At 39.6% G+C, this 17,869-nt stretch overlaps 1 protein-coding gene across 1 annotated transcript in view; it reads right to left on the reverse strand.

Annotated features, from left to right (window-relative positions):
* LOC143854724 (lysine--tRNA ligase, cytoplasmic-like) overlaps positions 1-15,450 on the reverse strand; it is a 28,522-nt gene extending 13,072 nt beyond the window's left edge. The window contains exons 1-6 of the mRNA XM_077364823.1: positions 15,194-15,450; positions 14,997-15,072; positions 13,807-13,875; positions 13,499-13,664; positions 13,311-13,404; positions 7,743-7,828 (exon numbers count right to left, since the gene is read on the reverse strand). Coding sequence (XP_077220938.1) covers positions 7,743-7,828; positions 13,311-13,404; positions 13,499-13,664; positions 13,807-13,875; positions 14,997-15,072; positions 15,194-15,297 — 595 coding nt within the window. The 5' untranslated portion in view covers positions 15,298-15,450. The remainder of the gene's footprint in view (positions 1-7,742; positions 7,829-13,310; positions 13,405-13,498; positions 13,665-13,806; positions 13,876-14,996; positions 15,073-15,193) is intronic.
* Between the last annotated feature and the right edge of the window lie 2,419 nt (positions 15,451-17,869).

The following is a 17,869-nucleotide window of genomic DNA, read 5'->3' on the forward strand; positions in this document are numbered from 1 at the left end:
TGCTAATAGGCTCACAAAGAAAGGAGTGAGTAGACTGGGCAGTTGTCACCATCTGATAGAATTTTGTAATTGTTCTTTTCTTGGTATTAATTTGTTTGAATGGCAATAATCTATTAAGAAAAAGTTCGACATGGTCAGATACAAGCTAAACAAAAATCCTGAAAATTACAAAGGGAAAGCGTCTAAGAACTCTAACGCGGGACTATCCACTCCATGGCGGGTTAACATCTCTGCCTCACCAATGGTAGATCTCCAGACGTGTTGAAACCTAACTTAATGACCCTCTACCCGGTCCAGAATCTCCTCAATTGTGTTGGCGAGCCTCCAACGGTATCTAGTCCCCGGTTCAGCCATCTAACCACGTTTCTAGAATCACCTTCTACAATAAGCCGGTCTAAATTCCCAGGCTCAATTAAGTGAGTTCCGGTTAGAGTAGTCGGCACCTATGCATCTGATACGCCAATCAGACTGAAATATGCTTTTCTAAAGGAGCCTATGCATCTGCCGCATCTGATACGCCAATCAGACCGAAATATGCTTTTCTAAAGGAGCCTTCTGATGTGCGTATGGGACCGGACCCCCTCTCCCCCCCCCCCCAAAAGAAAAAAAACCTCCTCTTGGGCCAGGGTTTCCTAAGTTCGAACCACAACGCATTGAACTATTTGGGAGAAAATATGTAGCTTGTGGATTGAATTCTTCTGTTCACGCCTTCGAAAACGTGATTGTTCCTTCTTTCCATTTTTTTATAGGTACCGGTAACGCAAAAGACCACAAGATGAGCCCCCTCGTGCAGCTAAACTTTTGCAGAGGAAGTAAAACGGATTCATGGGTTAATGTCATCATCGTATCCAGAACAAAAACAGCATCACGACTTCATTCAAAGCTCCCAACACTACTCAAAGATTCTTGAAAATCATAGAAACATACAAATAAGTGAGACAATTTTTCTCCATTACAACCTGAAAATTCCTTTTGACGATGTTGTCCAAGAAAAAAGGCAATATAGATGCTTTAAAAGTAGCCATACAATAGCCCTTTATGTAGTCATCTATGTACCACTCAAAGTCATCATCTATGCTCTCTTAGCATGAAAGGGAGAAAACCACATAGAGATTAAACCCTGCACATGTACCACTTCTTGGACCGATGTTTGCAGAAGTTCCTTGGAGAGAACACATCTAAAGATGTTTGGGAGGTCCTCCTGTGGGATGGTTGAAAAACTTATACAATAGAGGCAAAATGGCCACAAGGCAGGCAGAGTTTGCCGGTGCATGGGTTGTTGTGGGACCCTATTTTATACCTATAGATCAGTTATCTTGGCATATATATATATATATGAGTTAAGTGAAGCTACACATACGTGTAGCTAACTTAGCTACACCGACGGCTTAAAATACAGTGGGCCCACATTATTTGGGTGATCCAAACCATTCATTTGATAGGACCTCACATTGATAGGGTGTGCCCAAAAAATCAGTTCCATTGGATGATCTCAACCCTTCAAACTGTGGAGGCAAAAATGGACAGATTTGTGAAGGTTTTTACACGTCCATTTTTGCCTCCACAAATCTAGGGTTGGGATGATCCTATGGAGCTGATTTTTTGGGCACACCGTATCTATGTGAGGGCCCATCAAATGAATGGTTTGCATCACCCAAACAATGTGGGGCCCACTGTATTTTAAGCCGTTGGTGTAGCTAAGTTAGCTACACGTATGTGTAGCTACACTTCTCTCTCTCTCTCTCTCTCTCTCTCTCTCTCTATATATATATATATATATATATATATATATATATAAATATATATATATATATATATAAATATATATATATATATAGAGAGAGAGAGGTGTATCTACTCAATCGAGTAGATAACTTATCTACTCCATTGGCCGAAAACACAATGGGCCCACATTGTTTGGATGATCCAAAGCATTCATTTGGTAGGACCTGACACAGATAGGCTGTGCCCAAAAAATCAGCTCCTTGGGATCATCCTAACCCTTCTAACTGTGGAGGTAAAAAATGGACAGATTTCTGAAGCTTTGTACCCGTCCATTTTAACCTCCACAAATCGAACGGTTGGGATGATCCTATGGGGCTGATTTTTTGGGCACACCCTATCTATGTGAGGGCCCATCAAACGAATGGTTTACATCACCCAAACAATGTGGGCCCCCACTGTATTTTAAGCCGACGGAGTAGATAAGTTATCTATTCGATCGATTAGATAAACTTTTCTCTCACAGCCCCCACTGTATTTATTTTAAGCCGACCGAGTAGATAAGTTATCTACTCGATCGATTAGATAAACTTCTCTCTCTCTCTCTCTCTCTCTCTCTCTCTCTCTCTCTCTCTCTCTCTCTCTCTCTCTCTCTCTCTCTCACACACACACACACACACATATGAGAAAAGTGTTTGTGAGCTCGAGCTCATATAGCTTATATGAGCTCGAGTGCCACAAACACATGGGTCCCACATTTTTTGGGGTGATCCAAAGCATTCATTTGGAAAGCCTTCACATAGATACGGTGTCTAGCAAAAAAACAGATCCATAGGATCATCCTAACCCATCCAAAAGTGGAGGAGAAAATGGACATACACTGTTTGTCAACAAATTTGCCCATTTTTGCCCTCCACTTTTGGAGGGGTTAGGATGATCCAATGGACCTGATTATTGGTATACACTCTATCTATGATGGGGCCTTGCAAATGAATGGTTTGGAACACCACAAAAAATGGGACCCATGTGTTTGTGCACTCGAGCGCATATAAGCTTATATCCGCTCGAGCGCACGAACAACGTCCCCTATATATATATATATATATATATATATATATATATATATGTGTGAGGAAAATGATTGTGAGCTTGAAGCTCATATAGCTTATATGAGCTTGAGGGCCCAAACACATGTGGGCCACATTGTTAGGATGATCTAAAGCATTCATTTGAAAGGCCCTTACATAGATAAGGTGAGTACAAAAAATCAGCTCCATAGGATCATCCTAACCCATCCAAAAGTGGAGGGCAAAATGGACAGACACCGTTTGCCATAAATCTGCCCATTTTTGCCCTCCGCTTTTGGAGGGGTTAGGATAATCCAATGGAGCTGATTTTTGGTACACACCCTATCTATGATGGGGCCTTGCAAATGAATGGTTTGGATCACCACATAAAATGTGGGACCCATGTGTTTGGGCCCTCAAGCTCATATAAGCTATATGAGCTTCAAGCTCACAATCATTTATATATATATGAGCTTCAAGCTCATTCAAGCTATATGAGCTTCCTCTATATATATATATATATATATATATATATATATATATATATATATATATATGTATATATACTAGCTGAGCTCTAGCTCACAAACCATATATATATATGAGAAAAGGGTTCCTGAGGTTAACCTCATATAGCTTTTATGAGGTGGCGCTCACGAAACATAAGGGGCCCACATTGTTAGGATGATCCAAAGCATTCATTTGAAAGGCCCCATCATAGATAGGGTGTGTACAAAAAATCAGCTCCATTGGATCATCCTAACCCATCCAAAAGTGGAGGGCAAAATTGATAGACACTTTTGTCCACAAATCTGCCCATTTTTTCCTCCACTTTTGGAGGGGTTAGGGTGATCCAATGAAGCTGATTTTTGGTACACACCCTATCTATGATGGGGCCTTGCAAATGAATGCTTTGGATCATCCAAACAAAGTGTGTGCCTTATGTTTTGTGAGCGCCACCTCATATAAGCTTATATGAGGTTAACCTCAGGAACTCTCTCTCTCTCTCTCTCTCTCTCTCTCTCTCTCTCTATATATATATATATATATATATATATATATATATAGAGAATAGAGTTCCTAAGGTGTCACCTCATATAGCTTATATGAGGTGGCGCTTAAAAACATAAGGGGCCCACTTTGTTTGGATGATCCAAAGCATTCATTTGATAGGCCCTCACATAGATAGGGTGTGCCCAAAAAATCAACTTCATAGGATCATCCTAACCCTTCCATTTGTGGAGGTTGAAATGGATGGGTATAAACCTCCATAAATCTGCCCATTTTTAACCTCCATAAATGGAAGGGTTAGGATGATCCTATGGACCTGATTTTTTGTAGGCACCATATCCATCTAAGGGCCTTTCAAATGAGTGGTTTCGATCACCCCAAAAATGTGGGCCCCTTATGTTTTGTGAGCGCCACCTCATATAAGCTATATGAGGTGACACTTAGGAACTCTATTCTCATATATATATATGTGTGTGTGTGTGTGTGTGTGTGTGTGTGTGTGTGTGTGTGTCATCAAACACATCCGCCAGCTTCCAAGGAACCTGACCCCTCCCTACACCATCTAATAACATTAAGGAAGCCACCTTCAATGCAAGTTTCTTCTGTGATCAACGGGATTAGCAATCTCACCCCCCGCCTTAATGCAAGTGGTTTCGCTTCCGTTGAATTCATTTCTCTTACCGGACTAGCATAGGTAAGTCTAACAGTCCATTATCGTGTCTAATGATGCCCCCCTAAAACAGCACGACCTGAATTCCCTTGCTCCATCAAAATTTAATTCAATGGTTCCCAATAGGGGCGGTTGCCATCTTGTTGTAATTCTCTGTTTTGGAACCGAGACGACTAAGAAATAAGCCCATTTTTTTCTTCTAATAGTTGATGCTAGCAGGCCCTTGAAATCTCTTTTCATCAATGCCCAGTCGAAGGCAGCAATCGCGCTTCCCCCTCCCTTCTAGCTAGATTCATAGACTTAACGAGAATTTATCGTCATCTTGGATCAAATTCTTTTATCTCCAGTCAATTGCCTAACAAAAATACTACTCAACACCCCCAAGATAGATGACACTGCATCAATCTCACAATCCAAAAATATTCCTCTAAAGGATGGATTCTAATCTACCATGTAATCATTACTACTGAATTGTGTAGTAACCAGGGATTGTGTAGTAAACATTACTCCTGAATTATTAACTAACGAGGTTTCTCTCGTTTGCTGGAAGACTGAATCTCATTCGGCTTGTGCTCAATTCCTACCAAATATATTGGTCCTCCCAATCCAAAAATGTTCTTCTAAAGGATAGATTCCAATTCACCGTTTCACCATTACTGCTGAATTGTGTAGTAACAAGGGATTCCTTATCAACAGCCATCTGTATAAGGCAGGATCATAGTTTTAAAACTCCCCCGGGTCGTCGTGGACTCCCCCAAGTCGACTCCCTTTTACATTGGCAGTGTTCCGCGTTTTGTCCTACAGAGTCGATAAAAAGACTCCCGAATTATGACCGGGTCAACTGAGTACTATGCCGCGTCAACCAAGTACTCGACGAAGTCGTGCCGAGTCGACTAGGATTTCCATCAGCCGCGTTTTGGGCTACATCCGCATTTTGAAACACGGTGGGATATAACAATTCTAGAGTTGAATTGCATCACTAAACATCCTTCCAAAACCTGACCCTATTCCCAGCCCCAACCCAAAATCTGACCCATTTAAGGAATATGTTTGTTAAACCATCAAGCCTCCCACAAATCCCGGGACATTGCTCCTTTATTTAGCTTTCTAGGCAATCATCCGTTGGGTTCCAATCTGTGCTTTCTTGCGATAACTTCTCTCCAAACACTTGCTTCCCCTTCAACAAGCCTCCACAACCACTTAGGAGGGTTTGATTCATCTCTTTCATCCCCAACCCTCCCTACATTTTTGGTTTACAAACCATTTCCTTCATACTCATCATATGACAAATTTGGGCATTTTATGTGCCGATTAAATGTTTTTGGGATAACATGCAAGATTGTTGATTTTGTTTGTGCCCCATTTTGTCTTTGAAGCTGCTTGCAACTTGCTTTCTTACATTTCTATTAATAAAATTTTGTTCAATTGGTCACAAAAAGGAAATAGATCAACTAATCAACCCATTTCAAAAATGATATAAAAATTTTTTTTATCTAACCAACCTTCACACAGACAGCAAGGGTGCACATCTTTAACTTTTCCTTCTTTAAAGACCGGCAAAACAACAAACAACGACGGTGATACTCACACCCTCTAGAGTGATAGTGTCTCGCACATACATAGTAGGATGTTATAGGCTGTTACAATTCCCAAAAAGCTATCTAGGAACCAATAAGAAAAGAATTTAGTATAGTGTCGAATTAAATTATCAAAACAAGGGAGTAAAGATGACATTTCCCTAAATAAATACATTGCATCCAAGGAAACAAAGTCATCGTGGTCTATGCAGAATTAGAAAGGAAAGCACTTCCCTTGACAAAATAGTCAAGCGTCCAAAAGATGGATATAGAAAAAAATTTGTCTACAAGAATCTAAGCACATCTTTAGCGCTTTTATTTCTTCTGCAAGCACCTAAAGTCTAGCATAATATCAATCCAAAAATTTCTAATAAGCCGAACCGTAAGTGATGGGGACCATCCTTCAGAAGAACCAAGGAGTTAAAAAGGAAGAGGAACCATCATTAGTATTAAAAGATACTTTTATTGTCTAAGACTGCTAATTTGAGACCTTTTAAGTCAGTACTTTTATTTAGTCCCAGACTGTTAATTTGAGTCCTTTTAAGTCAAAAGGGGTTACTTTAGTCCTTTTTTATAAAATCACTCAAGTTAATTAAGTGAATTCATCATAAAAGTGGGGCCCATCAAGTATTGCGAATATTTTAAGCAAGGAGAGTCTTTAAGTCATTAGAGAGTATTTTAGTCCAAAATTATTGGTTTTTGTTTAAGTTTTGGGACTTTCTAGTGCTTTTTGCTTGTGTATATATATATAAAATCTTTAGACACTTCATATGATCAATGATATGTTTAACGAAATTGAAAAGAGGTTTTGGTTTGTGAAAAAACATACTTTTCCTTGATCTTGGTGTGGTACTTCGATGAGTTCGATCAACCTAAGGTGTGACTCCAACAAATCTATCTTCTTTTTATTTCTTCTGGGAAACATCTTGATTATCTATTTTTTTATCTTTTTAAATTTTCAAGCTTCCATTTGTGTGAATTGTTAAAGATAATTGCTGGTTTTATTCAATGGTTTTAGTAAGAGCTTAAATTGGAGTAATTTGATGGAATCAAATCGTATATCCAATAGTTCAATCTCAACCATTGGATGTTGTGAACCTTCTTTTTTTATTGATTTTGAAACCTAAAGTTCCATGGAAGACATGGTTTTACTATTATCACAAAGAGAAATAATCTGAACGAACCAGATCTAAAATCTGATGATTATTAGAGTTAATTTTAATTGTCTGGTCTGAGAGTTATTCTGATTACTATAATTTTGAGAAATAAAGTTCTCGTGGATAATTGGGGTTTATTATGGCTAATGTGAAGAATGTTCTTAACGGATTTGATCAAAGATCTGATGGGTGGTTAGATTCATCTTAGTCAATGAACTTACAAAGTAGTTAGATTTCAAGACGCAGCGGTCGGATCTGATTGAAATTGTTAAGGATTGTTTTTTTTTTTTTTTGGCCTTATATATGGAATCGTGTTGTTGGATTTGGTTTTATTTTCAACACATTGAGCAAATCTTAATTTGACTAGTTTAGGGTGAAATTTTTGAAGAGCCAAACATTAGTTCTTCCTCCTATGTTGGTCCTGCATCAATAAATCTAAGCAGAAATAAATTAAAATACACCTAAATGTTCAAGACATAGGACATAGAAAAGGTTTTGTCTATGAGAGCTCAAGAAAAACAGTGATAAACTCACCAACCTGGAAATCCTGAGACACCAACTATGTCACCACGTTTCACACCAGAATGGTGTCTAGAAAACTCAATTTCATCCATGCCCGAGTGCCTATTTAAGAGCAAATGAACACAAGATGCTTACATAACAAAAAAATTGAAATAATGCATGCATGTACCTGCTAGATTCGAGAGGAATGATAGAATGAAGGGTGCCCTTGCAAAAATCAGCTACAAGGGCACTCTTATTGGTTGGATTAAGCAAAGTGCATTCAAGGCATTACCGTTTCCGTATTTTTCTGCGCCATCATGAATGCGCTTTACTCAATCCAACCAATAGGAGCACCCTTGTAGCTGATTTTTGCAAGGGAGCCATTCATTCTTTCATTCCTCTAGATTCAATTATTTGTCTTGATAATAAATAAGAAATACACAGAAGAGTAACAAAAAGGTCAAGATTGATCCATATTGATTATTTCCACAACGCAACAATGACGTCAACAAGAACCCACAACGGTTGTTGGCTCCAAAAGACTAAAGGAGCCATTCTTTATCTTAATTATTTCCTTTAGGAATTCTGGTTATTTTAGGGAACTTTTAGAAGTTACGTACAAAGGTTTTAAGAAAACCCATGGGGTAAAACTTGTACGATCATGCTTTCGGATTTTGAGAACTACTTTTTTTTTTAATGGCGATTTTGACAACTACTTTGGATTTTAAGAATCTTAGTCCAATTTTGTGATTGAGTTTGAGCCTGCTTTGAAGATGGGAAGTGCTGGAAAAAGTGCAGAGCTTTTCTTCAGATAAGGATTGAACAGTTTTTAATGCTTGAAGTCAAGTTAGAATAGAAGCAAAAGTAGAAAGATGCTAAAAAAATGTCCCAGATGTTAATTTTGCATTATCTTCACATGTAGAGTACTTTTATATGACATTTTGAATTCATCTTCTAACACTACTGTGCCTAAAGAATTATAGTACTTGTAAGTGTACCTTGTCTGGTTTGACTAGGGTTAGTGAATTTATAGTTGTCAAACTCTTACGAGCCGTACGAGTCATACTTATGAGTTGAGTCGAGTTGTTGGGCTTTTGAGGCGAGTCGCATGGGTGACTCGCCTCTGTTGAAGATTCTTACGAGTCGTCTGGTGACTCGAACGAGTGGCTCCGAGTCGACTCTAAAAAATAAGACTCTTACAAGCCGAGTCGAGTCGTTGGGCCTGGGCTTTCTTGTTTGATGGTTAAAAACTTGGAAGTTGGAACTTAGAACTTAATTATTTTTGTGCATGCAAGTTACAAGCGTATAGTTAGTTATATTTTTGGCTTAGTGCTTTATCTATTTGTATTAGGTTATATTTTTTAAATGCTTCATCTTTTGATATATAATTATATTTTTTTCAACTAAATTTTTGTTCTTGTCAAAAACACTTATGAGTCACGAGTCGAGTTGATTCACGAGTCATAAAATTAAGAGATCGAGTCATGGGTTGACAACTATGAGTATATTAGTGTACACACCTGATTTTGTTCAAACCTGACCTAACACTAGTTAAATGGAGGAAGTGTATCCTTAATGTGATCCAGCAGCTTAGTGATTAGATTCATGTGTTATTGATATATGAACATCTTATTTAGTGATTATTTGGTGTTTAGTTAGGATTTCTTTTATTATTTATGGCATTTATTTACGCTAGATGTGGGGGATGTCTACATCAATCTATGGCCCACTACTCACTACCATGGTGGGCCACTTAAAACCTCTAAAGTCTAAACCATCTTATTTTCATTCCTTATAACCTATTGCCAAGCTCTACCTTTCTCTTTTATAAAGCCCCTCAACCTGCTCATAACCTAGTTGTGGAAATAAAAAAGGAGCCATCACCCCTCTCTCGGCCAGCTTACTCGGCCAGCTTACAGCCGATGGGACAGCAGGCCTTCTCCCTCCTATCTTCCTCCATCTTTTCTCCTCCTTTGCTCACTTCTTGTAGCACTAATCTCTCCGTGGCTGGTGCACTTAAGCCACTGTCCTCCTTACCCTTTTCCCTTCATCTTTCCTCCCATTTCCTTTTGATCCCCCCCACCCACCCACCCAAAAAAAAAAAACTCCATTCTAGCTCCTTTCACTCTTTTCTCCCTAGCCACAGCAGATCAGAGCCCTTGTATTTCCTCGTCTTTATTTTCCCCTGTTTATCCTTTTTCTGCCGCTTTCATATCACCTTCTTCCAGCTCATACTCCATTCTTTCACTCACTCTTTAGCTGAGATCAGCCCGTCTTCTCATCTGTTTAGCTCTCTCTTTCATCACTTGGAGGAGGACTTCAACCTCAGGACGACCAAGGCCAAGACACTGAACAACCCAGGTACGGATTTCCCTATTTTGCTGACATTACAGCTTACCCTCATTACCCCTTTGAGCCTCTTCCACCTACTTATACTCTTTGTTTGCCTTAACCAATCCTATCTTCATTACCCCTATCCCTATACCCTACACATAACCCTCACCATTACCCATTCTCTTTCTAGCTTTATTACGGTCATGGTTAGGTACTTTTGTTTTGAGATCTGATTTGTGGACGGACTTGATTTAGGATGTTATTTTATTGATGACATAACTGATTTTCGTAGTCAGGACTTATTGTATGAAACTCACTTGGATGAATTAGACACTATTGACGAAAATCTTTAAAAAGCTTTGAATCTTATGATAACCTAAATGTTTTAATCATTACTTGTTTATTCCTATTATGGGAATGTGTGATGATGCTACTTTTTTCTTTTTGAAACGGGTGTGTGATGCTACTTAAAAGGACTAGAACCTATTGTGTACTCCAAAGTTATCAGAAAGGTCATATGTGAAACCCAGGTTTGCATCAATTTGGTATCAGGGCCAGAGCTCAAATTCCTTATCAGTTTCATAATCATAGGTCATCTAGGCATTCAATCAAATTACCCTTAGGGCATAGATTAGTCATTCTTGAATGTTAAGACATCTTTAGGTATGAATTGTATATCTAGTGCTGTCCTAGGTCGAAGGGCCCATTCCCATGTCAGTTAGGCCCTAGTCTAGTATCATCTTAGTTCCTGTTTAGGAGTAACAATTTCTACCAGAGTCCTTAGGGGTTGTCATGCACGTTGAGTCACAACTTTTCGGCCATGGCCAACATGAACAAATGCTCCAACATCATGGGCAAGGTCGAGTACAGCCCCGAGAGGCCTAATGGCAGAGTATGCACTATGCAGGCCACTCTAGATCATTATTCTGATATGTTAGCTGACATTAGGGCAGCACCGAACAAGACTAGGGAGCGTATAGGGCTTGGAACATGTTGTGACCCTTAGAATTGCCAGAATAACCTACCCACTTGTGCTAGGCGAGGCTGGTAGTCGAAGATTAGGTCTTGAAGGCTCCTCTGAAGGTCGGTAGACGATGAGATTAAGGCTTATGGAGCCAAGGAAGTCTTAAGATGTGAGCCGGCCCCACTTTGAGGAAAGGCGCGTGCACACCTTATAGAGATCAAGAGACTATGGCATATAAGTTGATTCAACCCTAATGAGTTCCTTGAGTGAGCCGACAATGATGCAGGATGGACTTAATCTAGGGAAATCCTACAAGGGCGTGCAAGGGGCCATTATCTAAAAACTCCGAGGCCACGAAAGAAATTAAGGTTCAACCTATTTTTTTTAATGCCAAGGTTCAACCTAATTAAGAACCCTCACTTGGGCAAGCTTTAAAGGCAGCAACACAGACATGATTCAAAGCATGCAAAATAAACATACAAAACCATAACTAATATCGTTATTGAATTAATACAGAGCAATTGCAAATTTTACACAATCAGGCATTCATGAGCACCAAATAACGCCCCACAAATACATGGAAATGAGGCCTTCTTTGTCGTCATAAAGTACAAAATCCAATTAAATTAGACAAAAGAATTTTCCTAACCAAGTTTTTTTATTTAAGTCCAAGGGTTCCAACAACATATCCAAAGTAGGACAACTAATTAAATACGCAAGTCTTTTAAAAGGGTAAAAGGGAATTAACAAGTAGCAAATAATGATTTTTCAAAAATATTTCAAAGAAATTAAAGGCTGAAATTTATATCTGGTTATGAGAATTCTTTAATTTCCAGATTTGGGACAAAAGGGTATTTTGGACGTTTGGCTAAATCAATAAATGGGGGTTGACCAATCCAATCAACCACCAAGTCATGCCCCATCATGAACAACCAAGATCAAATCCAGCCTATCGGGTCAATGAAATCCATCACATCCAAATGTCACTCATAGTAATGGTTGGGCGTTTTGGCTTCAAAGGGTTCCTATGGCTATGATCGATTCAAATAAAGAAAGTTTAATGATAAATCCAAGGTAGGCTGGTAGATTCAATGTAATAATTTGAAGGTTTAAGGGAAGATGAAGATATGCAACGATTTGGAAAAAATCTATGAGAAAATAGGGATTGGAAAAAGGAGAAAAAAAAATAGAAGAAATCAAGAGAAGAGATAAGGAAAGAAACTAGAAGAGAAAAGGAGAGAGAAAATTGATAGAAAATACCTTAAAGAGAAGAAATCCGCACTTGCAATAGAGGAAGAAGAGAGAGTTTCCAATCGAGAAAGGGAGCATTTCATTCAATATTCGCCATGCATCATCAGTACAAAAAGAGACATTTTCCCCTTTGTATGGAGAAGATGTGTGTACAACTTAGTAAAATCGTAAAACTACCTAAAGATAGGACAGAGAGAGAACCCGCAACCCCCCCTCCCCATTTAAATGCGTACCTCCCTAGAGTCAAGGGCGTTCTCACATTTAGACTTCACTAAAGAGGCCTAGAAATTATAACTAATGATCAACCAAGTTCTAAAATTTTAAAAAAAAATACCCTATTAATACCTACAAAAAATGTTGCACCCACATGATGCATTATGCTACCACTAAATATGCAAAATAAGTCTATTGCACCTCCATGAGCAACCAATATGCATTGTATTCAAAGAACTTGAAGCTGAATATGGCTAAAGATGGCAGAAGATTCTCAGTTGGAATAACCATACAGAGTGTTTGATGCCTCCTGGGACCAAAATTATGTGTTTGTCATAAGGGTTTCCAACCAAATTTTCTCATTCGTGGAAAATAAGGATTGTTCAGAGAAAAGCAGCAGAAAATAATGATATTCAAAATTGTATTCTCATAACAATGCCTAAATCCATCATTGTTATCCTAGCATGCTGGTTTATTCAAAAACCAACTATTCTAGCACTTTTCTTCCTAGCCTGATATTCTGTCCTATTTCGAAGTCAACTATTCGTCAAGTTACATTTCGAATGGTCTTTCTTCACTTATTTGGCTGAATTTCTGGAACACATCAGAAACATCTTTTGGGAAGGTGCACCAGACATAGAGAGAGAGAGAGAGGGAGAACTAGACATACAAAAGTATCTAAAATGCCAAAAATAAACCATCCATAACTTGAACATTCAAAATGATCATTAATTAATAAAACTATCGCTCATAGGATAGCATCAAGGTTGAAAAAGAATAGTGCACAAAAAAATGTAAACATATGCCAAAAGAACACACATTAATCAAACTTCTAGCTACCTCAAATCAACCATGACTTGAACTTTACCACCCCCTCCATACAGATCGTAAAAGTACAGCTTTGAGGAAGAACTTCTCTTATTCATTATTCTCCCTTAAAAAAAAAGAAGCGATATCAGCATGTGAAGAAGATCGAGATGACTATGTAGAAGCATCTTATGAAATTACATCTCCTAGAAGTTGAATACCAGCCAAAGAGACATTGACATCCTCAAGATGAACTCCGTCACCCAAGCTCCCGTACTTATTGATATACTCCGTGATCGACATCAAAACATGGAACTTATGAGGATAAGGGTTGATTCCAGCCGCCTTAGTGGATGCAAGGACTTTCAGCCTATTCTCAAAGTATTGCTGCAGCCAAAATCATAAGAATCAGTTTACTGATAAGTGAAAACCCAATGCTGAACAATTGCAAACCAAAAAACAAGGGAGAACTTGGCAAATATGCATGAAAAAATCCAAATATAAAGATGGAAGAGTTTCAATAACAGACCGTTGGGTCCATATCTTCATCATCTGCTGCTTGTGGCCTTTGAACCTCTGAGTGTGCCATGGCTGCAGCCTGCAAAGGCATGCAAAAACAGCAAGTACTTGAGTACCAAAATGGCAATGGTATGGATTATAGAATAACAAATGGATATGATGATTTTAGTAGGGCTGCGACTTGGGTCGGTCGGGTCGGGTTGGGCTTCTGCTAAAATAGGATTGGAAACAATCAGAACCCAACCCGATTTTATGGTAAAACCTGAACCTGAATTCCCATTGCACCCATAGATTTTAGCTGTCATAAACCATTATAAAAGTACTACCGACAGGTATACCAAAGAGATCACCAACATAAGTTACACTAGACTCAGCAGAACAAAAAAACTAGCATATATTAATTCTTTATCCGACAAAGCGATATGAATAGAAATGCAATGCACCATTCCTCGATATAGCAAGCCGAAAAAAAAGGACATAATGGATTTTTTAATCTTTTATCACAAAATACAATAAAATAAAAGACCCAGAAAGGGCATGACCAGTCCAGTTGCAATTACTGTTGAGTTATGTGCAATGGTGATAAGGCACTGTTCTGCAGAAGGAAATAAAGAGATAAATAAAAGAATAAGACGGGTTATTTCGAGGAAACCCAAACCTCCAACTGATATTGATAATTTTCTATGTTGTTTAACTTACAATCAAACCTTTCTTTATACTAATTCTACCCTAATTAGATCCTTAATTCAACAACATAATTACTCCCTAAATCAGCATATAATTATTCCCAATCAAGCAATGATAGCATATCCTTTTGGGAAAAGTTTGGAAAAGAAAAAAAAATCTAAAATTTCTACTTATTTTATACACAAAAAAAATAGCATGAACTAGTCCTCTCCAATTTTTATCTAGAGGGACTTCCAATTTATGATGATATCACTCTAAATTAACCATAATCATATCATCTTCCCCTCTAAATTGCCAAATAAAAAAAATCCCAAGAAAGTTTTTTCTGTTAGAAATGTTTTTCTTTAGAGGGACCTCCAATTTATGATGATATCACTCTAAATTAACCATGATCATATCATTTTCTCCTCTATAATTGCCTAAGAAAAAAAAATCTCAAGAAAGTTTTTTCTGTTAGAAATGTTTTTCTTGCAATCCAAACAGGGCTAATAGAATGGAAAGGAAAAATATCACCTTTGTCTTCTTCTCCTCTTCTTTGAGTCGTCTTTCCTCTTCCTTCTGCTTCATTTTTGCTTCTCTCTTCAGAGCGCTGTCGAGAAAAGAAAAAAACAAGAAAAGAAAAATCAGGTTTAGGAGGAGAATCAAACAGCGCAAAAAAAAAAAAAAAAAAAACCATTTGAAGGGGTGTGAAATGCAAATATAAACATTACTTTTTGCTTGGAGCATCGGTTGAAGCTGATGAGGGGGCGTCTGGGGTAGAATCCATAGATAGGTTTGAAATTAATTCTGCTGTTTCTTCGCCTACGCCTCCCATTGCAAAAGAAAAGGAATAGGGGCGGAGAAGCTGAATCAGGGTTTTGCGTTTGCGTATTTTCTACTGGGTAGAAAAGGGTTTTGCATAGGGCATAGGGCATAGGGCATAGGGCTGTGAAATGAGATATTCATCCCCTTTTCTTCCCCTCGCCACCCCCTTTATTTATAACTACACCACTCCAACCCGAACCCGAGAAACCATTTTTTCCAACCCAAAACCCGACCCGACACGAGTTCAACCCAACCCGAGTTTCTAAGCTTACCAGAAAAAAATGTTGATAAAAAATGTCGGGTTTCACTCGGGTCGGGTTCCCCAAACCCACGACCCGAACTCAACCCAAACCTGACCCGAGTTGCACCCCTGTGACCCTTTTTACGTTGGAAGGTTGTTTTAATAAGTCGCTAACGCATCTTGTCTTTTATTATTTAAACCAACTTTTAAACAGCTCTCAAAAGTTATTACACTTCCACCAGGAAGTTCTCACGGAGCAATTAAAAAGAAAAGACAAAATGAGTTTGTGCAGTTATTAAAACATAATCGTGGGAATATCTTGGCCTATATCATTCTCCCATTTTGAATTGTTTTGCAAACACGGTCGGGCCCACCAACGACGTCTACTACATGGTGACCGGGTCGGTTGATATGTTCCGCAGTCAATTACCTGGCCATTGCCAGCGATTGGATGATCCCAAACCATTGATTAAGTATTTGATAGAAAAGAATGATCCTAGACCGTTGACTGAATGCATTTTTAAAGATTTTTAAGCAGTCTACCCCGAAGAACCCAATCGCTTGAGAAATCTGACTTTGTCCTTCGATTAAATATATGAGCATAAGACTCATTAGCAATGGCCCCACCTTGATTGGATGATCCCTGATGGCGTCAGAATCTGGGTTCGCGATCGCGCGATGGGTAGAGAGCCTCCACGGGAGTCTGCAATCACAAACAAAGGGGTCAGGGAGGTCCGGGGTGGGTCCCGGACGACCACTTCGACGCCCAAGTCAGATCTGGATTAACGATATAAAAAACAACAAGAAATGACGGAGGTACAATTAGGTTTACCAGGGCCAATGTACAGGTTCTTTCTCTGATATCTGGGTGGGTGAGTTGGGGGCCGATGGAGGGATAGGGCGTCCAGCGCTTCCTCCCCTTCTTGATTAAAGTTGGGGACCGAGGGAGGGATAGGGCATCCAGCGCCTCCTCCCCTTCTTGATTAAAGTTGGGGAAGCCCTACTGGGGTCAAGACTAATGTACGGGCTCTTTCTCTGATATCTGGGTGGGCGAGTTGGGGGTCGAGGGAGGGATAGGGCGTTCAGCGCCTCCTCCCCTTCTTGATTAAAGTTGGGGAAGCCCTACTGGTGGTATAGAGCTTCCTCTAATGGCTTTACTTTTTCGGAGTCGTTGCTTTTCCCAGGCTGGATCCCACTTCTCTTAGGGACTTAATGGTGTATTTATACTTTGATCTTGCATGCAAATCCTCTTCATGGGGCGCCACGTGACCCTTTTCATCATTTCAGAGAGAAAGCATTCTTTTGATGGATTGGGTTGCCCACCTGATTTGACGGTGTGCGTGGCTTTGTTGTGTAATCTTGCCCATAATCGTGATGATGAAGTTTTTGAAGGCGGGAAGGTGACACGTGGCAGGATCACGTGGCCTTACCGTGTATTAATGCCTCTTCTAAGCATGATTAGATTCTTCCACCGCATGGATGACACGTGGTGAGATCCAACGGTCCGCCGTATTTATGCCCTATCATCATACCCCCTACTGGAGTAAGTTCATTTATCCGGTCAAAGAATATCGTGATGAGGGCATTTATGGGAGCCTTGGAATACGAGGGGACGTGCTGTTTCGTTTGGCGGTTCCTTCCCGAGGAATTGTAGTGTCATCATGTGGTGTTGGCCGGCCATCCAATAGGAAGGGGACACGCGTAGGGCGAGTTGCTTCGTTTCCTGACCCAAGGGTTTCTCTTTGGGTTTATAAAGGAAGGGTTTTTCCACCTTTTACATAGATCGCTTTTATGTTTTTCCTCCCTTGTTTGGCAATATGTCCAAATCTTTCGTCGGCTCTTCTTCGTCGGTCGAGGGTAGGGTCCCTCTTTCTCAGGAGTCTTCAAGTGACCCCGACTTGTGTTCTGATTCGGAGGAAGACCTCACGGCTCATCAAAAGAAGGCCATGAGGGACTCGGGCTTTCCCCCTCTCCGTTTTTCTCCCTCGCCTCGCAAGGACAAGCCTTCTCATTCGTATGTTGCTAAGAAATGGTATTTTTTCTCCAAGGCCTATCGACAGGGGATGGAACTGCGCAACCAAGTCTTGAAGATGGACAAGAAGATTGAGGACTTGAAGCGGAGAAACGAGGAGCTACAAAGGAAAGTCCATAGTCTTAACGAGCAGTTGCTCGAATATGAGGTGGACCCCCTGCTGGAGAGCTCCTAGGAGGAGGAGGAGAATTCTCTGGAAGAGAGATCTTCTCCTAGCTGTTCGGACTGATTTGGAGGAGGGGGACCGGTGGTCAGTTTCTCAGCGACTAGGCTCCCTCTTTTTCCTCTTTTTTTTTATTGGGGGTTATG

Source organism: Tasmannia lanceolata, unplaced genomic scaffold, assembly GCF_043159265.1.
Source record: "Tasmannia lanceolata isolate RefF3 unplaced genomic scaffold, GAP_Taslan_0.1 ptg000020l, whole genome shotgun sequence".
NCBI classification, from domain to species: Eukaryota; Viridiplantae; Streptophyta; class Magnoliopsida; order Canellales; family Winteraceae; genus Tasmannia; species Tasmannia lanceolata.